A 27,719-nucleotide genomic window follows, 5' to 3' on the forward strand; every position below is an offset into this window, starting at 1 on the left:
ATGGATTCTCTGGAATGTACTAAAATTGGCAGATTCAATATTAGACAAGTTGGCATAAATTCCATGATCAGTCACCATGAAAACTGGACTTCTGATGTGTTTGTAGAATCAAATGAGCAGCCAACTCATGATGTGCACTACAGCGAGGTCATGAAGCCAAAAGAGGAAGATGCTCAGAATACCTGGGTACATATCCACGCCATTGTAACTGAAATTAAGGAAAATGTCAGTGATGCATCAAACAGCTGTATTAACCAAGCCAGTGCTCCAAATAGCAATATTCGACGAACAGTATCATCAAGGTCTGAAAGCCTGGATTCCACACAGAGTTCATCAGCAAGTGATGAATTATCTTCAGGTTATATCTCACCCAATGATAATTTAGAAACTCAAGAAACAAAAGTGGAAGAAGCTTTGGATAAACTTAATCAGTCTATTGGGGCTTTTGATGAAGGACTTCAGATGGTTACCTGCTCAAACCAAAGCCCTGAAGTAGCTGGAAAATCCAGAGAAAGAGGAAATTCCTTGACTGCTGGCATCTGCTTAAATCCTACAACACTACCATTTTGCAAGAACCTGATAGCAAAGAGACAGCTGGCCTACAACACTCTAGATGCCACTCCCAGACATGACTTTTACGTCAACTCTGTGGCTCCTGGGAGACTAAAACGAAGCCGTCCATCCCTAGATATTCTTCGTAATGCCATAACAGTAAGTTAAATGTCATAGCAGTGTAACAGCATGTCATGATCTGTTGTTGAAAAGTTCAAGGTTTTTCTTCCATCTATATACATTATATCATTAGTTTATTTATCAAACATTTTCAGCTAATTTTACATAACTTCCTCAATGAACCCAAGCAGTTGTGTCATGTACACACTGATGATTTTCATGTTTTTTCAGGATGAACAACAAATGGTTCCGGTATCCTTGGACCAAGATGTAGAGTCAAGTAAGAAAGAGGAACCTGAGTCAAACAAAAACGTAGAGGAGAATAATGAGAAGAATAAGAAAAGTAAAAAGGGAAAGAAAAAGCCAGATGGAGAACCAGTCCGATTTGGTTGGGTCAAAGGTGTTATGGTATGTTACAAAAGATTTAACTTGTACATATCTGATAAATTAAATACATTAAAATGAATGGTTATATGATCTAAATTATTAAAACATAATAGTTTCTTTATGTCCACTCATATCTGATCATTTATGCATTTTGTTGTATTTAGTGTTTCCTTGTTAGTTAGCAGGAATTATTGCTTATAATGGGCTAGATTACAAGTGGAGTGCTATTTTAACGTGCGCCCGTAAAGGGGCAAATTTGCCCCTTTACGAGCGCACTTTAAATAACCAGCCGTTACAAGTAGCAGCTTAATGCTCCGCAAGCTTGCAGTTCCAGATTGCATTTAGAGAAATTAACCAGAGGTAAGAACTCTAGGTAAATGAAAAACTTGCCCCCCAAAAAAGTGGACGTTTTCATAATATAAATTAAAAATATGAGCAATTTTTTTTTATATAAAAAAAAACTGCACAAAGCAGTTATAAGGGGTTAAGGTGAAGGGATGGGGGTGTTTGAAAAGTGCATGAGGGGAATGGGGTGAATGGGGACTGTGTTTGTACTTTTAATGGGGTGTAATGGGAACTGTGTAAAATGTAAAAATGGGGTGAATGGGGACTGTGTTTGTACTGTAAATATATATGTATATGCTTATATACATATATATTTATGTTACTGTGTTAATATATATACATATATATATAGTATATACACATATAAACACATACATATATATGTATATGCTTATATACATATATATTTATGTCACTGTGTTAATATATATACATATATATATACAGTATATACACATATAAACACATAAATATATATGTATATATTCATATACATATATATTTTTATTTTGCTCCCCAACGCTGCGTGAATTGCCCCCTGCCCTAAGTGCTTTGCCGTGTCTTACAGCATGAGAACGAGGCTCCCATTGGAGCCTAAGGAAGCACGCTCTAGTGAGTGCAAGACTTCCAGGCAATGCAAACTTGAGGTCGCATTCGCATTGCGCCTAACTTGTAATACCAGTGCATATTTACGTACGCTGGTATTAATAAGTGGAATGCCAATATCGCGTTTGTGAAAGCACAATATTGCGCTTCACTCATAATCTAGGCCAATATTTTAATGCATTGTAGTAATACTAAATTCTAATTTAACTGTTTTGTATGGATGAGGTTTACAACTTAGTGAAGCATCTGTTATATGGTAACATTACTAACTCGTGTGTTTCTCAATAATAAAACATATTTTAAATTAACAGATCCGCTGCATGTTGAATATCTGGGGAGTCATTTTATACCTGCGGTTGCCATGGATCACGGCACAGGCTGGAATAGGTATGAAATTAAAAGTACATTACTATTACTAAAATAGATAACCTGCTGGCTTTTCATCCATTCCCCTTATTAACAAGTAATGACTGTATATTAATCCTCTTTCAAGAACATATCTCTCTGTTAGAAATCTGATGGCACTTATTATCCTTGAAGAGAAATAAAAGTGCATACCTGCTCTAGTGTGCACTTTGATTATTGCTCTATTGCTTGCATATAATTTCTGCAAAGGGGTTAAATGCATGGTTAAAATCAGCTCCAGAGAAACAATGCACTACTAGGAGCAAGATGAACACATCTGGCGAGCCAATGACAAGAGGTATATGTGTGTAGCCTCCACTCACCAGCTAGCACCCTGTAGTGCATTGCTGCTCCTGAGCCTACCTGGGTATGTTTTTCACCAAAGGATACTAAGAGAACAAGAATATTTGAACGTAGAAGTAGATTGAAAAGTCTTTTAAAGGTGCATGTTTTACCTAAACCATGAAATTTCATGTCCTTTTAATTATGTTTTTAATAGTACCAACATCCAATTCACATAATAATAATAGTTTTAAATAACAATATATTATTATTGATCTTCCTTCCATTAGGTCTCACCTGGCTGATCATTCTAATGTCCGTTTTAGTGACATCTATCACTGGTTTATCAATATCTGCGATCTCCACCAATGGCAAAGTCAAGTCAGGTGAGTGTATTTTATCTTCTGATCCTGTTGTTGTGAAATGTACACAATAACATGCACTAACGTGGCACATTGTGTCTATCTGTAGGTGGGACGTATTTTCTCATTTCTCGCAGTTTGGGCCCAGAGTTAGGAGGCTCCATTGGGCTCATATTTGCTTTTGCCAATGCTGTTGCAGTTGCCATGCATACAGTGGGCTTTGCAGAAACTGTTCGGGACCTTCTCATAGTAAGTATTACTCTAATAAATCTGTGTGTATTGCAATTGAATGTATTTATGCTAAAGAATGAACACATTTGACAAATTAAATGGAAATTACATTTGAAAATAATTAAAGGGACAGTCAAGTCCAAAAAAACTTTCATGATTCAAATAGGGCATGTAATTTTAAACAACTTTCCAATTTACTTTTATCACCAAGTTTGCTTTGTTCTTTTGATATTCTTAGTTGAAAGCTAAACCTAGGAGGTTCATATGCTAATTTCTTAGACCTTGAAGGCCGCCTCTAATCTAAATGCATTTTGACAGTTTTTCACCACTAGAGGGCGTTAGTTCATGTGTTTCATATAGATAACATTGAGCTCATGCATGTGAATTTACCGAGGAGTAAGCACTGATTGGCTAAAATGCAAGTCTGTCAAAAGGACTGAAATAAGTCTGCAGAGGCTTAGATACAAGATAATTACAGAGGTAAAAACGTATATTATTATAACTGTGTTGGTTATGCAAAACTGGGGAATGGGTAATTAAGGGATTATCTATCTTTTAAAACAACAAAAATTCTGGTGTTGACTGTCTCTTTATTATCATGCCTAAAAATAACACTGTAATATGAGTTCATGACTTATTTTGCTTGCTTTTACTGTAAAATATCTTTAAAACTGCTTTTTCCATGTTCTCAAGATAGTTTGGAGCTCAGATTCTGTAATCTAAGCATGTTCCAAAAAGTTTCAGATTGCCTTAATCACACACAGTGATTGCTTACAGCAGTGTACAAACTAATTTACAGCTAGCCCTAATTGGTTATTGTCATGGTATATAAAATAAAAATACTCACAGTGTTTTCAAGTGGTTTATTAGTGATTTACAAAACAATGTGGATTGTGCTAAAAATTACAGGTTTAAATGCTTATAAAACCAACATTTTGTATATTGATCATTTAAAAATTAGTATATATATATATATATATATATATATATATATATATATATATATATATATTATGTAGATTAAAAACTGACCTTAATGTTCCTTTAAATTACTGATTCAAAAGCACGTTTTCTAGTACCCTGTGTTGCTTTTTTTAATTTCTGTGTAATATATATTTAACTAGCTCTTGTCTTATTAGGAATATAATGCAGTAATAGTTGACCCAGTCAATGACATCAGGATCATTGGAGTCATAACAGTTGTAGTTCTTCTTGCAATCTCATTAGCTGGTATGGAGTGGGAAGCTAAGGTATGTATGATGTCATCTTTATTATTGTAATTGCACTTCCTCTTTCATCGTCCAGTTCTAATTCAATCTATAACCTTTAATATTATGCCGTGAATTTGTTTCCTATGAATGATTATCTTCATATTTTGCTTACAGCTGCACCTCACACATTTCTACTGCTTGTCAAAATGAACCAGCATCAATATTTCTTTAATATTTGTTCCAGGCTCAGGTCGTCTTCTTTTTTGTGATCATGGTTTCCTTTGCAAGTTACTTTGTGGGGACCCTCATACCTGCTAGTGAAGAGAAACAGTCCAAGGGTTTTTTCAGTTACAGCGGTAAGAAATCTGATGCATAGAATGAGGCACTAATCTCTAAAGTGTTATGGGCAATGAATAATGAGGTGCCATTCTATTTACAAAAATACAGGATGTAAATGTAAAATATATCAACATTACATGTTTTTTAACCAGATACTTAATCATACACTAGTGTAACAGTGGTAGATTACAGTTAGTGAAGCCTCAAGTTTAAGAATACTGAATGCACTTTCAATTTTAAATTCACAAACAGCACATAATGCCTAATCTTACTGAGATATTTATAACTAGCACCTTTAATTGTGTTGTTAGAGTTGTCATCAGTCAGTGAGCAATCTATCCCTAAGAATAAGCTTTAGTAATAATAGGCTTTAATATTAATAATAATAATATACCCAGTGTATAGATGTGCATGATCTATTTCTATCATTGCCACAATTGTCTTTAGTGCATTGGTCTCGTCTACCAGATTTTTGTGTTGCAAAATAAAATGTTGATTACAAAAAATCTTTTGGTTTAACCTTTTTAACATACAGTAAATGCTCTATTCCATTTTAAAACACAGGTTCCATCTTCTTGGAAAATATTGTACCTAACTGGCGGGGAGAGACCGGATCTTATTTTGGGATGTTCTCAATTTTTTTCCCATCTGCTACTGGTATTCTGGCTGGAGCCAACATCTCTGGAGATTTGAAGGTATAATGCAAGTTATTTACGAACATCCTTATTTTCTCAGTAAATTAAAATATGTTGTAAAATAAACACACAATAATGTATAAACAAACATCACATTACCTAAAGTTGTAAACATAAAAACTGCTGAGTAAGGATTTAAAGGAACCCATAATAATCTGAGTACACAGCAACAGAAGGGCTCAGATTAACTTTGGGATTTAAGGAATTGAAGTATCTAATTATGATAACGGTCCATGGTAAGCAGATGTGTGTTATGGACAAAGAGAAGAAAAGGTGATGCGTTATGTGTTTGTGTGACAATATACCTGTTTTTTTTACTTCAGTGGACAAAATGTTGGCCACAGTGAAAGCCTTGGTGGTTGACTAATGCTCACCCATGAATATTTAGATTTAGTTCTTCAGACAGTGAAGTCTTAAAATATGTATGAGATTGCTCTATAATTCTGGTTTCCAATATTTTACTGTGTTTTCTTTGTCTCTAGTCTATTAAGAGGTTCTGAAGTCTGCAGTGTGCACTTCCCGTTTTGAGATTTGAAAACCCACAATTTTTACACTTAAAGTGACAGTCTACTTGAAAATGGTTATGCAAAACTGGGGAATGGGTAATAAAGGGATTATCTATCTTTTTAAACAATAACAAACACTGTTATATTAATATACTTTTTCCTCTATGATTACCTGTATCTAAGCCCCTTATCTCAGTGATTTTTACAATTTTGCATTTTAGCCAATCAGTGTTGGTTCTTGTATAACCATTATCATTCTCCACAGGGAGTAAGCACAATGTTATCTATCTGGCACACATGACCTAGCACTGTATGGATGTTGTGTAAGATTTTAAAAGCTAATAAAAGGCAGAGATAAGAGGCTGCCAATAGGAGCTTAGAAACAGGCAAACGTAGAGGTTATGAAGTATATTAATATAACAATGTTGGTTATGCCATGCTGTGGAATAGGTAGTAAAGGCTTTATCTATCTTTTTATAAACACTAAAAAAATAGACTTGACAAGTAGAAAGATCAAATATGAAATGTGTATGAGTGTATTTTATTTTAAATAGAATAATTTGGACAGTGTACTTCCATTAGCAAAACTGCTTCCAGTGTTCAAACACCACAGTTCCTCATATAGATAGCAATGGCTTGTGTGACACAGAAGCAATACACACAATCACCATCTCTGTGAGCAGGCACTGTGTTTGAATACTGGTACACAGGTCCTCACAGCATAAATTACAGGAAAGGGAGGCAAAAAATAAAAATAATGTAAAGTATATAGCAAAGGTTTTTTACTATTCATAATTAAATATTTTATATTACAGTATCAAACAGTTTTATGTGTCTTAAATGGTTGTTTAGAAATCACATTGAAATAAACATCTGTCATTTTTTTTATTATTATTTGTGTAACTTGAATCATTAAAATGAAAATGTAAAGAACATAATATCTTCAGGAGATTTGTTTAGAGGAGCAGGAATGTGACCATTTTCACTCAGCAGTAGTTTTAATTGTTCTTATTTTTGAGCAGCTCCCAGTGAAGGCTTTAGTTTTTTTTTTACCTGATTAATAAAAAACAGGACTATGACTCTGGAACGCTTATTTTTAATTCACTATTCATATATAAATGTAATAAAAGAATATTAATTTTAACTTTTTGCTACATAAATCTCCACTTCAGGATCCAGCTGTGGCAATACCCAAGGGGACCCTTATGGCAATATTTTGGACCACTCTGTCATACTTGGCCATTTCTGCTACCATAGGTGAGTATTACTTTACAGCTTTAACTGCATATGAAAGATTGACGTAAACAATTTACTGTGAAAATTCTACCTTCCTGAAAAAGATATTGCTACGGTATTCCCCAATATTGCCATGAGGTATCTTGTATGTGTATTGTGTACCATCATTTCAGAAATATGAATGTGTTTTATACCATAAATTCTTTCCTTGTGACTCAGGTTCCTGTGTTGTTCGTGATGCCTCGGGCAATCTGAATGATACAATTCCTATGAATGAGACTACTGATTGTGAAGGGCTGAGCTGCCAGTATGGCTGGAACTTCACTTCTTGTCAGGAAACACAAACATGTTATTATGGATTATCCAACCACTATCAGGTAAGGAAGTGACACGGAAAATATCTTTATCATAGCTTCTTTACATAAAGAGTTATTGATCCATGGATGAGACTTCCAATAAGTGATGAGAGCAAATACTTCAAAAGGACACTAAAGTCAATGTTAGACTTTCATGATTCAGAGAGAGCAAGCAATTTAAAAAAATAAATTACAGTTTATTTCCATTATACAAATCATGCATAGTCTTTTTATATTGAAACTTTCTGAGGCACCAACTCCTACTGAGCATGTACAAGAGTTCACAATGTATACATATATTAGTCTGTGATTGGCTGAAGGATATCACATGACACAAGAGGCCAGCAAATTGAAATATTTTTTTGAAAATGTGTCCAAAAAAAAAATGTACTGCTCATTACATTTCAGAATAAATGGTACTACATTGCCTTTTTACTATGCACTTAGGGATTATGCTATTCTACTGTAATGGTCCTTTAAGATAATTCAAGAATGCCTAGAATATGCATAAAGCTTGGAAAATAAGAATTAGTAAACTTACACTACAGATTTCAATATGTGCAGACTTGAAAGGTCTTCTGGTACTTATCTGGCATCTGGTTCTAACTTTATGTTTCTCATTATCCTACTTGAGAAGGCTGGTAGGCTTATCTTAGTTTATTCAATAAAGTCTAATGTTTAAAGGGACACTCAATCAAAAATAAACTTTCATTATTCAGATAGAGCATGCCATTTTAAACAACTTTCCAATTTACTTCTATTAACAAAATGTGCACAGTCTTTTTATATTTAAACTTTTTGAGTCACCAGCTCCTACTGAGCGTGTGCAAGAATAAGTGTGTATGCGTTTGTGAATGGCTGATGGCTGTCACATGGTACGTGTATGCATTTGTGATTGGCTGATGGCTGTCACATGGTACAGGGGAGTGGAAAAAGACATAACTTTTAAAATTTTCACAAAAAAAATCTACTACTCATTTGAAGTTCAGACTAAGTGCTATTGCATTGTCTTGTTATCTTGCATTTGTTGATTATGCAAATCTACTGTGTTGACTGGTCCTTTAAGAAAAGCTGGATAATGTTTCAAGTGCCATTGTTCTTACCTGATATATTTATATTTTAAACACCATTGCAATGTTTTTAATTCCTACAGGCAATGAGCATGGTGTCTGCCTTTAGCCCTCTCATCACAGCTGGTATATTTGCTGCAACTCTCTCCTCTGCTTTGGCGTGTCTTGTCTCTGCTCCCAAAGTCTTCCAGGTTAGTGGTTTTTTAATGTACTGTTTCATGCATTTCTTTGATTAAGATATATATATATATTTATACACACATAGAAAGAGAAGCACTCTCTCAGGAACAAACACCAGCTCGATAATTTGTAAGCTTGTTCTATGGTAAAGGCGAAAAAGATTGTCTGGGGTTGCCATGTTCCTTGTTCAGAGAGGGATTGCCTGTTATTTCGAGGCTGGACTGACCTTAATAGGGATCATATTTCAGGAAAATTCTTCTCTGTTAAAATCATTATTTAGCTAAAAGGGGCTTCTCCCAGGTGGTAAATAGCCATAGAACAAGCTAACAATTTATTGAGCTGTTGTTCATTCCTGAGAGAGTGCTTCTCTTTCTGTATGTATAAATAAATGAATATATATATATATATATATATATATATATATATATATATATATATATATATATATATATATATATATATATATAAATAATCTCTATTTTAATATGTGTACACAGATATGCCCTTTATTATTACTATTATTATTATAACAAAAACATAACAAACTAAACAAATCTAGTACAGGAGGAAGAGGGCTTCTTGTTAGTTTCAAATCACAATAAACCGATTTTGCATATGCATTACATATTTGTACATAATTTAAATCCAAATTGAATCTGTTTACTATTTTTACACATTATTACTTTCTACCCTTGCTTTGTTTTATTTCCTCCTTCTTTAAATTAGTTTACCTCCAACTTAAACCTTTGTGTCATTACCCATAGTGCCTCTGCCAAGACAAGCTTTACCCTTTCATTGGATTCTTTGCGAAGGGTTATGGAAAGAACAAGGAGCCAATCCGTGGATACATTCTTGCGTTTGTCATCTCCATTGCATTCATTCTTATTGGTGAGACCTTTTTATAAACAACATAATAACAATATTCATCATTGTATTTGGCAGTATGCCCTAATGCTTCCCCTATGCACAGGAGTCATTTTGCAAAAATAACAAGACCAGAAGAAGGGTTCATGTTCTAACGTTCTAGTGCATTTATGAGTAATGTGTGAAAGTGTGTGGTTTATCCATGGAATAAACATCAGTTAGAAGTTGTAAGGGCACATACTGTGAGGGATTCAAGAATGCCTGGGATGTACATAAGCAATTACACTTCAGAAGGAAATATAGGTAGATTAAATCTATATACTGTTAGTATAATGTTTATACCAAGAGATATATCCAGATAAATCTCATTTGCTTATCTGGTAGTACCCACTATAAATGTCCGTGATGTTACTGTTTATAACAATACAGATCCTCTAAAGTGATGCTTCTTGTTATCTCTTCACAGCTGAGTTGAACACAATAGCTCCCATAATCTCCAACTTCTTCCTGTGTTCTTATGCTCTCATCAACTTCAGTTGCTTCCACGCATCCATCACCAACTCACCAGGTAAGGACAAGTTTTGTGTGCAATGCAAATATTTTTATTCCCTATTGTCTCCTTAAAGTTTACTCATTTGACATATTATTCAGATTCTTAGTGTGTAACAAAACGATGGCATAATGTAGTAAAAAGTAAGCAGTTGTGACATTTAAAGAATATGGGCTAGATGACAGATCGCAAAAGTATTAGAGCTTTTTGGGTTAACATTACTTGAGAGTAATCAATAGTGCTTCTAATTTTGCTCTTAAATTTCAAGTCCAAATGTATTCTTTCTCACTCAACGATTGTCTAGGGTGTGCTAAGATCTGCATGCCAGATAGCACGTGGACTAAATCCCTTACAAAACAGGTTTCTATGGGGCACACAGTTAAAGGGACAGTTTACTCAAAAATGTAAAGGAATCTTTAGGCAGTTGCCCCATTTGGTCCATTGATGATAGCTGTCTAAATACTATGGATCAACAGATTTTGTAGTTTTAACAGTATAATGGTAGAACATCCTGCTGACATCCATTCTATGGCTTGAATGATTCTATATAAAAATGTTAACATTAAAATAGTAACTGTTAACATTTAAAGAAAGTATGCAAATGTAAATGTTTAAACATTACAGAATTGCCAAAATTTCATGTCAGAAGTGACAAAAACCCACCAACACTTACTGGGGCCCTCCTCATTAAATTATTTTATAAAAGGCTCTGTCTCACCACCTTTGAGAGAAAAAACAGTGAGAGCTACAGGGGAAAATGTTTAGAGAATACATCAGAATTTTCATTTTTTTCCTGTGTAATTTAAATACAAATTTTATTTTTTCCCCACAAAATACAATCTTTGCATAACAATTTTGTTACAACTATTAATGCAATTTAAAAAATATTTTTTTTACTGCATTTGTTTAAATGTAATACCTCATTTCTTCATTTTATACAATTTTTAAATTAAATTTTTAATGTAGGCATTGCCTTAAAACACCCCTTTGTGAGACACTTTTGCGAGGTAAAAATTGCATTTATAGAAGACAGAATCTCCCAAACCCAGAGAGCTTTAAATACATGGGCCTTTAGATTGATGTATAAGAAAGTCTGCATTTGAATGTTACACTTGATAAATAAAGGTTACCTTTCATAAAGGGTAAAATTAACATACAACATTCATTATTTTTAATATAAGTATTGAAACATTCACCTATCTGTACTAAACGGTAGATTTGTTGTAGATTTGTGTCTATTTCCACTCCTCCTGTGTCATGTTACAACCATCAGCCAATCACAAATGCATATACGTATATTCTGTAAATTCATGAACATGCTCAGAAGGAGCTGGTGAGTCAAATAGTGTAAATATAAAAAGACTGTGTACATTTTCTTAATGGAAGTAAGTTGGAAAGTTGTTTAAAATTGCATGCTTTATCTGAATGATAAAAAGTTTACTTTTGACTTGAGTTTTCGTTTAAGGGCCTCCAAAAATCACTTTAACCTACTCTTTGTACAATTACACAGGCTGGCGACCAACATTCCGTTATTACAGCAAATGGACCTCCCTATTTGGGGCTGTGGTGTCTATCGTCATCATGTTCCTCCTCACATGGTGGGCCGCCATCATTGCTGTAGGCATTATTGTCATCCTGCTGGGTTACACTTCCTACAAAAAGCCTGGTGAGAATCCATCTCCAGTACATCAAAGCTCATGCTACGTCATAATTTTAAGACAATGTTTAATATTTTCTTATTTTTTTCTGTCCCCTGTAGAAGTAAACTGGGGCTCATCTGTTCAGGCTGGAGCTTATAACATGGCACTCACTTACAGTGTGAGTTTGACTGGAGTTCAAGAACATGTAAAAAACTACAGGTACTGTAATCAGTGCACTTACAACTTTTGTTGGACCTTGGTACCACCAAGTAATACTTATATTCTATGCTTTATGGACAAACTTATATATTTTCTCTGATACATATAAAGACTATCGTCATATTTTTGCTCAGTCACTTTCTCATCTACTTTATCCATCAGGCCTCAGTGTTTGGCCCTTACTGGACCCCCAAATCTGCGTCCTGCATTGGTGGACTTTGTCAGCTCAATTACCAAGAACACCAGCCTGATGATTTGTGGTAATGTGGTTACTGTAAGTAGTCAAAAGAAAAATATCCAATATAAAATCATAGCAGGTCAATCTGATAATGACAGCTATATTGATTTAAAATGTTGTGGAAGAAGAATAGATAGCAGCTCTTAGTCAATGAATGCATAGATAGATAGATAGATAGATAGATAGATAGATAGATAGATAGATAGATAGATAGATAGATAAATAAAGATTCTGTGTGTGCCATGAATATCCTGTGAGCATGTGAAGGTTTCACAGATCTAAACCACAAACTGGGTATATGATTGGCCTGGTGAGTTAATGGAGTGTTTAGTGGATATGTAATTTGTTTAGTAAATGTGCAGAGCATGCAGTGGATAAAAGACTAGTTCAGTCAGACTAACTGGACTGTAAGGAGCATGTTGTCAGTATGTTTTGTTTCCTTTCAGCTTGACTCAATAATTGCACGGTATATGTTGTGGATATCAGTTTGACTCAGTGGATGTATGAAACATGTTGTGCGTATCTAACTCACTAAGTGTACAGAATAGGCTGTCATTATATGCTCGTATTTGTAGACTTTGTGTTTTTTTGAAGGGTTAATTACATTTTCATTTTGTTGTATTTAGGATAGTGACAAAGTTTCTGACTCAGACGGACACCTGCGATGGTTAAACACCAGAAAAATAAGGTCATTCTACAGTGTGATCTGTGACAGCGACATAAGAGCTGGAGCCAGAAGTCTCATGCAGGTACAAGCATCAGCATTGCACCTTTATACATTATCTCAGTGCTTGAAACAAGATTTCCTCCAGAGCACTATGCTTTAGTCTAGAAAACTACTGAACTTGCCAAGTGGGCTAGCAGCCTACAAAGTATTTGAGGCCGGCATCGCTTCACTGTGCACTTTACAAAAAAAATTACAGATTTTCTTCACCTGTAAATCATGGTAGAGTGTTGTAGACCAACTCAGCTATACATGTGCTAATGATTGCAGTTTTCTACAGACATACGGATCATAGCTATTAAACTTTACTGTACTAAAGACCTGAAGAAAACACTGTATTCTGGGTTATGGATCTGCAGAGAATAAGCATTGTCTACTGTACTAGTAACATGCAGAATATCATACCCATGCACAACTGTAAGTTATCACAAATGACTATAGGAATGCTAACATTTGCCACAAAATACCTGGATGCTGGAGTCAGTGCGAGTGTAGGATTGGTAGTGCCAGGTGTAACGTATTGTTTGCAATGCATACTTGGCATTTACTCAGAGCTGGCCAGGTCTATAACTAGAGGGCACCATACACCCCTTAGTCCTCACTGTCAAACTGATGGTAAAGAAAAACAGAGGGAGGAGGGAAGACAATTAAATACAGTAAAATTGCACAATCAACAAGTGCATAATAAAAATACAACGCTGTAGCACTTATTCTTAATTTTAAATGAGTAGATTTTTTTTTTTTTCGAATTAAAAATGTACTTAAATTTGCCGGCCCCCTTTATGATGAGACAGGCATCAGTCAATCACAGACTCATACACATTGTAGACTATTACACATGCTCAGTAGGAGCTGGTGCCTCAGAAAGTGAGCATTTAAAAAGACTGATTACAATTTAATAATGGAAGTAAATTGGAAAGTTAATTATAACTGCATGCTCTATTTAAAACATGAAAATTTAATTTTGACTTAAATGACCATTTAAAGGGACATGAAACCCAAATTTTTTTCTTTCATGATTTAGAAAGAGCATGTCATTTTAAACAACTTTCCAATGTACTTCTATTATCTAATTTGCTTCATTCTCTTGATATGCTTTGTTGAAAAGCATATATAGATAGGCTCAGTAGCTGCTGATTGGTGGCTGCACATACATGCCTCGTGTGATTGGCTCACCCCTGTGCATTGCTATTTCTTCAACAAAGATATCTAAAAAAGGAAGCAAATAAGATAATAGAAGTAAATTGGAATGTTGCTTAAAATTATATGCTCTATATGAATCATAAAAGAAAAAAAATGGGTTTTATGTCCCTTTAATGAAGCAGACTGCAGTCAAATAGCAAGAAATAAAACATTTTGCTCACTACATAAATAAACTTTTAATTAAAGGTTCCAGGTGTGGGTCGTCAGTTTGTGAGACTTTGTGCAAACAGCTTACTGTACCCACCACGAGCCAACCTGGAGTAGAGCTATGCTGAGCACCAAATATAAATAATGGCTGAGAATGTAATAGAATAATAACTGTATAGTGTGTCAGTCATTACTTTTGTGTTGCCTAGAATGGACTTACAGAGTAGTACAGATATATAAGCTTTAATGACACAAATTATATTAAAAATGTATAGATAATTGTTTCACAAGTCCTATAGTAGCTTTACCAGGCCATGTTTTCAGTCACTGTCTATTTTAATGTCCTTTAAGCACATATGTATAGCAATAATTTATAGGTTAAGCACTAAAATCCTGATCTTAATTAGGTTTGTGTCCTTATAAATATATTGGAAAAATATTCTCAGTGTCCCGTAAAGCCTAAAATTACCCTTATTTGAACAAAAATCACTATAGAAGTTGCTAAAATATTCCCTAGGCTTAACATATTGTTAGAATTTTTATTTATTTTAGGCCTTATTTTGACATTTTTTTCTACCTGAATGTAGATGAATCATTCACTATGAGCTAAAACAATGCAGGGATGTTCTAAAAACTGAACTATTAGGTTCTAGGACTGAAGAAAAGCTGTACTAGACAACCATAGAGTGTCTCTCCAACCTACATAATGTGTTAGATGCTTTCAGAATATCACTTAGATACTCATAGAGCATTAATAATATATACACTATATCATACATACTGTTATATATCTTACTTAGCCTGTAACACTGCTTTCAGACCCATCATACTTTTCCATTTTTTTATTTTGTCCCCTACAGGTCTCAGGTCTAGGCCGACTGAAGCCAAACACACTGGTCTTGGGATATAAAAGCAACTGGCAGAAGGACCCTGGCCAAAGTTTGGAAGAATATGTGGGAATCATAAAGTGAGTAAATTGGCGTAAAGGACTATTACATGCAGTAGAAATGCATTATCTACAAAGCCTAATAATAAGACACTGAAAATTACTTGGTATGAATTTTAAATGACTTTGAGATTTTTTTATGAAAAATGTAAATGTTGGTTCAAACCTCCCCCCCCCCCTGCTGCATTATGTGACAGCCATCAACCAATCACAAAATGCATAAACATATACACTGTGAATTCTTGCAAACGCTCAGAAGATGGTGCCTCAGAAAGTGTGCATATAAAAAGATTGTGCCCATTTTGATAGTGGAGGTAAATTGGAAAGTTGTTTAAATTGCATGTGCTATCTAAATCATTTTAACTTTAGTGTACCTTTAACTTCTGCATTCTCCTCTTCTGTGCATTTTACTGTTTGATCTCTCTCCATGAGCTCTAAACATTGTTTGTATTTTTATTTTCTCCTCTCTCATAGTGATGCATTTGACTGTCAAATGGGGGTGTGTGTATTACGGATAAATGGTGGACTTGATTTGGCACAGAAGGTGCAAGGCCAAGGTGAGTGACACAGATAGCATTAGATTGCTCCCTCTGGTTCTTGATAATGTTTTATGCTGACCGACATGTTAGTTCACTACTAGTCATGTTATCTGATTTTTAACTTGGGCACTAAGTACATGTTATTTCATAGATATACTGAACAAAGACTTGCTATGTATTCCAATAAGAGATCTGCCTATGATATATGAAAGTGGATGCAGATATCCAACTTGGCACTAATTATTTTATTTGTGATCCACCCAACAATTTAGTAATTTCTATGCATGAGATTTCTGCCTTTCCTAAGATTTTACCCATACGAGTACGGCAGACGCCGATCTTAATAGTTGAGGTCTTGTAACTACTTATTATTTTCTATAAACTACTATTTCTTTTCTATAAATGATGTTAAGAATATAATAATTGTATGTTCTTGCAGTTAATTTGGCATTTCAAGACTCAGACAATGAAGCTATATCTGATAAAGAGACAGAGAAAGGTAAGGAAGGACCTGTATCAATATAAGCTCATCATCTATACCAGTGTTTTTCAACCAGTGTGCCGTGGCACACTAGTGTGCCGTGAGAGATCCTCAGGTGTGCCACAGCAGACTGACAACAGTGTGACATTTTTTAAACTTTGCTTGTTTTTTTACTCCCAGTGCAGGGGTAGTTTGTAGGAGGCATGGCATAACAGCACAATGCATACAGTATGTGTGTAACAAAAAAAGAAAGGGCGCCTCCTAGTGTAGCCAGTATATATAAGGATAAATAGAATGAGATATAGATTTTGTACTCACATGTAGTGAAGGCAAAGATAATGCCTAGATAAGCAGTCTGGAAACTTATCAGTGTCCCAGTTGACTGTGCATTAGAATGCTAGGGCAGCTCCTCTTAGTAGATTTCCAAAATCATCTGAAAAGTAAGAAGATATACAGAGGGCGACTCCTAGTGTGGAATTAGTAAGCAGAGTGTGAACCCACCAGCTTTACCCTTCAGAGATATACTCACAAAGTATAGAGCACACTGTAGTGCTAATGAAGCAAGCTGGGTATATTAAAAGTGGCCCAGCGCACATACCACTCCGGTGAAAGATGGTCCAATGTATTCAGAAGGTTCAGATAAAAAATTCAGGAGACTCCAGATATATATAAAAAACACTTTATATAAAAATATAACAGTGTACAATAAAAATCAGTAGAATTCGCTACGCGTTTCTCAGAGCTACCACTCTGTTTCCTCAGGCAAGTTATACTGATCTAAAACTGAAGTCTCCTATTTATACATCCTCAAATAAATTAAAACATTGGTCACACCCAATTTACCAATTACTTATGCAAATGTTGCTATGGTGACCTTCACAATACAAACTGACTTTTCTTGATACCAGTATGTGAATATATAACTCATTGTATGCATAGATCTACTTTAACATATACAGCTAGTATCAAAACAAGTATATAGCAGATATTACAATATATCTCATAAACATTTCGGAAGAAAACATATATAGTATGCACAATAGTGTTTCAGCAAAAAAACAAATACAGCACTCATATAGTTGGTTCATTAAATTTTCAGCAATCTCTCTTTATGAAAGTGAATGCACTATTTATTTCTATTTTATATGGTTAATAACTTCTTTATTTCCTGAGGATTTCTTTCCTCCCCTTTGTTCATAGTAGAAAGTCTAATTTATTTATTAATTAAAAGCATTAGCTAGTTTGTTTATATCATATATAAAGCTGTCAGCTTGTGGGTGTGTGTCATTAGCCTATCTCACACTTCCATATGTGTGGGTAATGGCTAGTGGGCGTGTATCATTTATCGCCGGTCTTTAAATACAATTCCTCAACTTTCTTCCTAATATATTCTTACCCCTTTTGACATGATCTCCTACAATAAACTGTTTAAATGTTATCTGAATTGTTGTATTGTGCATATCATAAGCTGATTTTATGAAGGGCTATGTCTATTTGTTTAAAGCTCCCTCTCTGATTTCACAATGTCCAATGTGTAGGTGATAATCCGTGGGCGTGTAGCATAAACCAATCACGCGTCACTATGTGTGTGAATCCCAGCTTATAGGCGTGTGTTTTCTATCGTTAAAAAAAAAAAAAAAAAAAAATCAACTATTGTCTATTTATTTTTTTGGGATATGAACTGCTTTGCTATTATGATATATTTATATATAACCCTATGGCTATGTTCGAGATAGCATCAGCCAATTTGTGTAGCCCTTTGGTATTACTGCTCTGTGAAAGCATATCCTATCCTCACAGTATTCGTCAATTTTTACTGAATCATAACATTCAAAATAATGCCAGTCTCGTAATCATTGCGCTTCAATCGAATAGATGCATATACTCATATATTTTTATATATTGGTAACCTGTATAATGTATATAAATAAAACTATATATATATAAAAAAATATGAATTATAGTCTTCCATTTTTTGTGTGTGCTTTCTGTGCCCTAGTGAATAAATTAATAAATTGTTCTATATGAAAAGACATGTGAAAAAACATATAGAGGAAAATTATGGTTACTATATGCTATAAATAGTAATAATTAGTGAATTCTATGTGTGACTAGTGTTAAGTACTCTAACTATATCTTATTTTATGTAAATAAATATATATAAATAGATGTGCTATTATAAAAACCTATGTGACTAGAGTAATAATATATAAATAATATAACTATAATAATATTATGTGTATGACCATGAATATATCAATTCCTATGTGACTCATATGATTAAATGTGTATAGTGTGACAATGTTAAGTGTTTATAATTAATATAATAAATACTCTATGTGTATGAATATAGACAAATTGTATGTTTATAGTATTCTAAATATACATATCTCCATTAATGTGATTAAATGTGTTTTATAGTGATATGATGCTTGAATGATTGTAAGATGGATAGTAAATACTGAATATATTTTCAAGATGAAACATTACTGGTATATTAAGATATTTACTGGGTGGTGACCTCAGGTGATCTATACTTACATTCCTTCTAAATAATATATATCAATATCAATGAGGATATGATCCATTATATACACATTAATATTAAGTGCACTACTAATGTGAGAGAACAGATATGAAGCTTGTATAACAGAACCCTTAAATTAAAAGATAGAATGAACTGAATGTTTGTACTGGATTGATCTAAAAGGCTGCTGTATCAATTACTTCATTGAGGCCTTCTGGATGTAAAGATGAAAATCTATAGATCCAGAAGGTCTCCCTTTGACGAAGTTTAATCATTCTATTTTGGGAATTACTAGCAGTCACTACCTCGAGTGGGGTTATCTTCATAAGGCATTTGTTAGTGCCATGTGATGCTGTATGATGTCTAGAAGTACTGTATTTATCTAATCCTTTCACAATGCATCTGAGATGTTCAGACCATCTCTGTCTTATCATCCTGCAGGTGCGGCCTATATAATGTAGGCCACAGATGCAGGTGATACAATAGACCACATAAGTAGAACTGCATGTTATTTTTTGTGTTAATGTAAAAGTTTCCCCTGTGTTATTTACTTTGATACTCTTTTGTCCATTGATGGTATATTTACACATACTGCATCTATTTTTGTGACATCTGAAAAAGCCTATTTTTGCACCTTGAGTGCTATCTTGTATGTTTCCTCTATTGAATGGTGCATTTGTTTCCCTTTTGCACATCACTATCTTACTAGGTGCAAGTTTTTCCTTTATTGTTGGGGCTCTCCTAAAAGTGCATATTGGTTTCTCCCCTAAAATGGATCGCAGAACAGGGTCTTTCTTTAATAGTGTCCAATGTTTAGATAAGATCTTTCTAATCTCCCTATGGTTGTCGTTATATCTCGTAATGAATGTTGATTCATATCCTGAATCAAATGTAGATTCTTTCTTCTTTTTACTAGTGAATAATTCATGCCTATTTTGGGCACGTGCCCTATGGTAACTATGTTCAATGAGAGATGCAGGGTAATGTTTTTCTTTAAAACGATCTATGAGGGTCTGGCTTTGGATATCAAATGTATTGATATCTGTACAATTTCTTCGAATTCTTCGAAACTGACTGTATGGTATGTTTATTTTCCAACTGGAGTAATGGTTACTGTGATAGTCTAGTAAATTGTTGCTATCGACTGTTTTGAAAAAAGTGCATGATTCCACCTTATCATCTATGCCCCACATTAGGGAAACATCCAAAAAATCAATTTTATCTATTTGTACGTTCCATGTGAACTTAATCCCCATATTATTCATATTTAATTCATTCTGAAAGGCTGTCAGAGAATCCAATGGACCCTTCCATAAAAAAAGCAGATCATCTATATAACGGCCATAGAAGACCAGATTTTGCTCCCAGTTAGAATCATAGATGTAAATTGATTCAAAATAACCCATGAATAGGTTTGCGAAACTGGGAGCAAATCTGGTCCCCATGGCCGTCCCTTTAATTTGTATATAAAAGTTATCTAAAAACTGAAAATAATTATGGGTCAAAATAAAATTGATGAGTTCTAATATGTAATTTTTTTGAAGGTCCGACATATATATGTCTTCACTTAGAAAATAATCTATTGATTTTAACCCTATGTTATGTGCAATATTTGAATAAAGCGAAGTGACATCACAAGAGACCCAATACAAATTTTCTTCTTTTTTGATGTTAGAAAGTTTGATTAATAGATCAGTAGTGTCTCTAATGTAGGACCTCAGTTGTGATACATATTTTTGAAGATAAAAATCAATATAAGAAGATAGATTGTCAGTGATACTATTCATTCCTGCAATGATAGGCCTACCGGGTGGGTTATTTAGTTGTTTATGTATTTTGGGTAGGTGATAATAATAAGGTATGTTCGGACTTTTGGGAATCAAATATGTTTTTTCTTTTTTATTCAAAATGCCATTTGTATGTCCAAAATTAATCAATGTTATTAACTCTTTTGAAAAGTTGTCTGTGGGATCTTTTTCTAATTTATTATAATATTCTTTGTCAAGAACTATTCTGTATGCTTCATTGATATAATCCAGGTAGTTTTGGATCACTATCCCCCCGCCTTTGTCCGCCTGGCGGATGACTATGTTCTTATCTCTAGTAAGTTCCAAAAGGGCTTTCTTTTCATTGGGCCAAATATTACTATGATTGCTGTTGCGGATGGGAAGTTTTTCCAAATCTTCTAACACTAGACTTTGAAAAATATCAAGATATGCTGTATCCTCTCCTTTTGGATTGAATGAAGATGGTGGTGCAAAATTTGTGTGAATCACTCCCTCAAAAAGTTGTTCTGATAGATCTTCAGGATCAACATATATTACTGTAGTATTCCTACATGTTGGCATGTTATCTGTGAGAATGGGGATACCTATATTTCTATTTGTTTGAAGTGATTTTTTTGCAAAATATCGTTGTAATGATAACTTTCTCGTGAATTTATTTAAATCCACATATATTTCAAACATCCTATGTGGATTTGAGGGGCAAAAACTTAAACCCTTACCCAAAATTCTTATTTGGTCATTAGTGAGAATTTTGTCGGATAGATTGAAAATACCTTTACTTAATTGCTGTAACTTTTCTTCCTGGGAGGCAATTCCCCTTCCCCTCCGTCCCCGTTTGTGTGTGTTCTTTTGGTTTTTCCTGGTTGTTGATAAGGTGTATTTTGCCCTTCCCTTCTCCATAGAGGTGCTAGGGGAATACGTTCCTCTAAAAAAGGAGGGGGATTCTGTGGTAATGGTGAATTGTGTGTCTGTAAATTATCCCTATTGTTAATGTGTTGATCTTCATATGTCCTATTATTGTTATTGGCGTTTACTCCATGGGTCCTTGGTGTTTCTGCTACATAATCCCTAGCTTGGTGTGTTCTATTATGATGTTGATTATCTCTATAATCCGATGAATGAAATACAGTATGTGTGTGTTTGTGTGTATGTGTATATATATATGCTGTATTAGGCTACAATGTGTGATTTTTTTTTTAAATTTTGGGATGGTGGTGTGCCACAGGATTTTTTAATGTAAAAAAGTGTGCCACGGCAAAAAAAAGGTTAAAAATCACTGATCTATACAACTGTAAATAAACAGTAATATAATCTGCTTTTTATAACCAATCTACCCCAAAAACAACACTTTCCCATCTGAAATAGATTTGTACCTGGTACATCTTTAATACTTTACAGAAAGGCTGCTAAATAACTGCATTCTGACAATACTATAATATAGCTGACGGGTCTGCACAGTCCTACTAGATAATGATTGTAAACCCATTTTAGCATGTTTGTCTGTAACATACCTCCCAGCGTTGTGATTCTGAAACCAAGGATCTTGATATAGTTTATATGGTGTACATTTATTAAAGCCCATAATAAAAAGGAGTTGCTAGTGTGAGACTGATCGGGTCTGCAGATCCCTTTACAGAATTTAGAAAGAAACAAATTCCGCTGAAAGGACTATAAAGTCCTTTGGGTCATTTGGTATATTTCTGGATTAAAAGGCAGGAATACTTATTTATAATGTATAAGTGTGAGTTGTATTCATTCATAGATAAGGAATTTAATTATACCTATTTCAATGTGTTTCCTACATACAATATTATAAAATAATAAATTAAACTCTAATTCATTTAGTGGGTTATTAGACACGGTACTCATAATGTTCATTGTTGAAATGAAAGAGTGGCTTGACCATAAGCATAAAATATCAATCAGTCAATAATCAATGGGCAGCAGCAAGTACCTATCAGCCAATTAAAATTAGTAGGATGTGTACAGCTGATATATGTAAATTATTTTTTATCTTTAAATAATGCTCTTTCATATCAATAATAGAAATTAGGTCTACAGTATTTAAAACTAATGTAATAACAGTTTAATTCACTTTAGATTGGATTTTTTAAAATGTATTTTATAATACTGTATGTAGGAAGAATTAAATAGATCTGCTTAGCTGAGTCCTTGTTTGTTCACAATTGTAAGTGGTGCAAATGACTGACAGAGTGTTCCTGACCAAATTCTTCCAAAATGAAGGTTCCTCTGCTGAATGCAAAAACATACATCCTAAGGAGGCTTCAAAAATATTCAGCTCAAATATCCGTCTTCTTCTATAACTGCTCTTAGTGTTGTTTACCTCATGGTCTCATTTCTTCCCAGAACCCCCCTGCCCATTACCAAAGGTTAAGTGCCAAACCAACACTGAATTCCAAAGCCGTCAAGGCAAGAAGAGTATCCATATCTATTGGCTGTGTGATGATGGAGGTAAGTGTAAAGTTAGGTTAACTAAATACAAAATATAAGTAAAGCTGTCATGGTACACCAGTTTATGTAGAACTGTGTGTGTTTTGCCCAAGGTAGATCAGTGAAGTTAAATTAGCAATTCATGTTAAATTAAGGAAAATAAAACAACATTTACTTTTATACATGAATTAGTTATATTACCTGCCTCATAAAATGATGATTTTTAATCCCTCCTTGGAGCTGGAGGGCTTAAAAATACTTATGGGGAAATGTACCCAATTATGATACATTATACACAGTGATTGCTCAGGCGCAGCCAGTGCATTTGCATCTGTCCCAGCTGGCCAAAGCAAATGGATCAAAGAACATGGATTCCACTAGGATTTGCAAGGGGTGTATCTCTTGAGGGACATCAAAGTAAAAAATACTCTGTTACATCATTTTATTATTGGACTATTGCTTGGATAAAACAGTGTGTTTAACCCCTGCAAAGGGATTAAACACATGGTTAAAGTCGGCTTCAGAGCAGCAATGCACTACTGGGAGCTAGATGAACACATCTGGTGAGCAAAAGACAAGAGGCATATGTTTATAGCCACCAAGCACCAGCTAGCTCCCAGGGGAGATATATAACTGGGACATTACATTCACATTTAGAGCTCAGGTTTGTTTTAATTCTATGGAAAGGTCGCATGGCAGTTTTTTAACCCTTGTTTCCTTATCTTAAAACCTTACAGGTTTAACTCTTCTTATCCCATACCTGCTGATGCGTAGGAAGCGATGGAGTCAATGCAAAGTTCGAGTTTATATCAAAGCAAATCCAGAAAATGCAGAGATGGAAAGGAAAGAGTAAGTGTTTTAGTGGGAAAAAAAGAATAAATCTGACACAAAGCAGCAGAAAGAAAAAAAAGAGAACATTTGCTAAAATATTTTGTTCTCTTCTCTCTTAGAATGCTAAATCTTCTGGAAAAGTTTAGACTGGGTTTTCATGACGTTGTTGTGCTCACTGATACTGACCTGAAACCTGAGCCTAAAAAGTAAGTTTATGATCACAGTGAAGATGTATAGTCTGAAATCACTGAACAATTCTGTAGCTAACGCCAGACTAGAACACTGGTTTTCAAACCTGTCCTCAGATCTCCCAAACAGGCCGGATTTTGAGGATATCTGAACCGGAGAACAGGTGAAATAATAATCATGGTTATTTTACCTGCTCTCACCAAGGGTAATCCTGAAAGTCTGGCCTGAGGACAGGTTTAAAAACCAGTGGAGTAGAAGAATCTAAGATCCCATAAAGAGTTAAAGTTTATGGCAATTAGGCAAAACAAATCATAGATTATTGTATACAAAATTACATTAGAAAAAGCAAATTCCTTAGTCTAAATGTAGTTATCTTAATGATCCAACATATTTGTCTTAAATAGTTTTTAAAGATTAATAATCTTCTTACACATTTTTTTAAATATATGTTTTTCAATGTTTAATGTTAATTTAATCTGATTGCAAATAACTATGCTGCTTCTTGTTTGCAATGTTACTATTTCCATGCACATTCATTTAGTGTGAAAGCATTTTGAAGTAAGGGTTGACTGCTTCCTTTTGTTGTCTTTCATTTTGGGCAAAACTGACCATGAGCTGATCCAGCAACAACATAGAGTAACATTGAAATTGGTTGTCGCTAGACCTTCTGTCAATTATTTGCTGAGTATTACAAATGGGGCAGGCCCAGTATGGGTTGAAAAATGTAATAGTCCAATAGTTTTCAGTTTGGATTTCTTGCTCTATATTCACAGCATGAAGTTGTTTGAAGATCTAATTGCACCATATTGTGTCAATGAGGGGCAGTGGGAAGAAAGAGATAAAGTGATTCCACCCTGGTCTGTCAGTGACAATGACTTGTTTAATCACATGATTAAGGTAAGTGGCTACAGCTTCCATCTGTCTGCAATATGTTTTGTCAGAGAGAAGAGGATCTGATATCGCAGGGTCTCACAAAGTGTACAGTTGCTTTCTTTTCTTGGGTTCATCTTCCTCCCATTGCTAATTACTCACATAGCTTAAATCTCCTTTCCCTCTGTATAGCTCACTGGTTAATAGTTCCTTCTTAAAGGCACATGAAACCCAACATGTTTATTTCATGATTCAGATAGAGAAAACCATTTTAAACAACTTTCTAATTTGCTTTATTCTCTTGGCATCCTTTGTTGATGAAACAACACTGCACATGGGTGAGTCAATAACATGAGGCATATAGGTCCAGCCACCAATAACCAGCTCCTGAGCCTTCCTGTGTCTGCTTTTCAACAAAGGATACCAAGAGGACAAAACAAATTAGCTAATAGAAGCAAATTGGAAAGTTGTTTAAAGGGACACTGAACCCAAATTTTTTCTTTCGTGATTCAGATAGAACAAGCAATTTTAAGCAACTTTCTAGTTTTCTCCTATTGTCAATTTTTCTTCGTTCTCTCGCTATCTTTATTTGAAAAAGGCATCTAAGTTTTTTTATTGGTTCAGAACTATGGACAGTACTTTTTTATTGGTGGATGAATTCATCCACCAATCAGCAAGAACAACCCAGGTTGTTCACCAAAAATGGGCCGGCATCTAAACTTACATTCTTGCATTTCAAATAAAGATGCCAAGAGAATGAAGAAAATTTGATAATAGGAGTAAATTAGAAAGTTGCTTAAAATGGCATGCTCTATCTGAATCATAAAAGAATTAAAATTGGGTTCAGTGTCCCTTTAAAATTGCATGGTCTGTCTGAATCATGAAAGAAAAAAAAATTGTGTTTCATGTCCCTTAAAGCATAAGCTTAAAAGTAAAGCCATCATATTTGTGTGTTGCATGTAAAAGGGAGCATATAACATGTTTAAACAGTGATATTTTATATGCAGGATAGAAATAGTGTAAGGGACATTAAACTTGAGATAGCTTATCCATATTCTTTGCATTCTTGCATTTCCGTACAGTATTTCTCGTTAGCACCACCAGACTTTACTACAAATCTCATCTTACTTTAGTTGCTATGCATTTTACCTGTCATGTTTTAGCTCCATTTCCCAATACAGTCACTTTTACCCTCTTAATCTTATATGGACTTTATTTCCTAGAAGAATTCTGCTCCATGATTCTATTGACAATAGTAGAAAACGAAACCTGTGCTATCCATAAGGACATTGAGAAGTGCTTTTCTAATAAGAAAAACTAAGAGAAAAAAAAAAAAATCAGTTTTTAACTAATTATTATAATTTAACACTAAAATGACAATAACACATTAGCTGAGGAAAGTACATGTATGGGTTATTTATATTTCAACTTGAATGTGATATTCTGTAATTAAATGTGGAGAATTATTTTAGTTTTTAAGTGTAGTCCTTATACAGATCAGCAGATTGTACACACAAAGCTATGTATTAGATTTATTCTGTACATATTTCCCTTTTGAATAAGGGCTGTATACTTATTTGCTGTTTTTCTTTTAGTCTGAGCGTTATGTGCGGCTGAATGAAATCCTACAAGACAATTCACAGGATGCTGCCCTTATTGTAATGTAAGTAATCCCACTTGCTGATATGTACCTTTATTGTTTACAATGTATTTCTGTCAGAAAAAGAAGAGAAATGGTTTCTCCTCAAGTTGTAGTTATGGTGCTAAAATGTTGCATGTACCTTTCCTTGGACATGTCTTTATTTGCTTATATTTTGTGATATTTCCCAAGTGTTTGGCTTAATATTTATATTTGTATTGTTCTTTTGCTTGTACACATTTAGCAGAGATTTGATTAGTATTGCCAAGTAATGTTATGCAGCTTGCTCAGTTTTCTCTGAGATAACCACTGGTGTCTTTCCTATCCTGACAGAAATCTTCCCATCGCCACCAAAGCTGCCTGCCCCAGCTCATTGTATATGGCCTGGCTTGAAAGCATGTCACGTGACCTCAACCCACCAATTGTTTTTATCCGTGGCAACCAGCAAGACACACTCACTATATACTGCCAGTGAGCAACAATGCTTCTAATGGACAATATTTTGTTTTCCATAGTGCAATGGCATTATAGGTGACAAAGCAACAAACTTTATAGTACAGTGATCAAGCTATGAAGAAAAGAATGCTACTAGGATGTTGTCTCTCCAGAAGTGTAGTGTTAAAATACCAGTAGCAATGGTCCGTTTTTTTCAATTTTATTTTTTCACATGTATAACTTGTCCCTTACAATTTAGAATAATGCAGGCCAACTGTTTCATTTTTCTTTCAGTTAATGTAGTTTTTTTTTATGAAAGCAAAGAATCACAAAATGCAACACTACTTGTGTATAAAGAAAATGAGAAGTTTCCAGAAACTATTTAAAAGATAGATAAAATATGCAGTAGGGCAACATCAAATACGCACCCCAGCTCGTAACAGATCCTGTCAATTGTGAAGGAGTAATAAGATGTTCTAATGAGATTATCTTATCACGTTATAAAGTAAAATATCCTGTGTAATGTTGGTTTATTCTTATTTAATTTTGTTTTTAT

At 34.3% G+C, this 27,719-nt stretch overlaps 1 protein-coding gene across 1 annotated transcript; it reads left to right on the forward strand.

Moving 5' to 3' along the window:
* LOC128647094 (solute carrier family 12 member 3-like) lies at positions 1-27,203 on the forward strand. Its single transcript, XM_053699910.1, has 26 exons — positions 1-711; positions 904-1,080; positions 2,322-2,397; positions 2,988-3,083; positions 3,169-3,308; positions 4,430-4,540; positions 4,746-4,857; positions 5,405-5,535; positions 7,214-7,298; positions 7,497-7,654; positions 8,787-8,894; positions 9,648-9,771; positions 10,214-10,315; positions 11,808-11,963; positions 12,057-12,156; positions 12,319-12,430; positions 13,021-13,143; positions 15,329-15,435; positions 15,889-15,971; positions 16,393-16,452; positions 23,116-23,220; positions 23,937-24,048; positions 24,150-24,236; positions 24,993-25,116; positions 26,685-26,752; positions 27,062-27,203. Exons 1-26 carry the CDS (start codon positions 1-3, stop codon positions 27,201-27,203), a joined length of 3,510 nt encoding a protein of 1,169 aa, XP_053555885.1.
* Positions 27,204-27,719: the final 516 nt, after the last annotated feature.

Source organism: Bombina bombina, chromosome 2, assembly GCF_027579735.1.
Source record: "Bombina bombina isolate aBomBom1 chromosome 2, aBomBom1.pri, whole genome shotgun sequence".
Classification (NCBI taxonomy): Eukaryota; Metazoa; Chordata; class Amphibia; order Anura; family Bombinatoridae; genus Bombina; species Bombina bombina.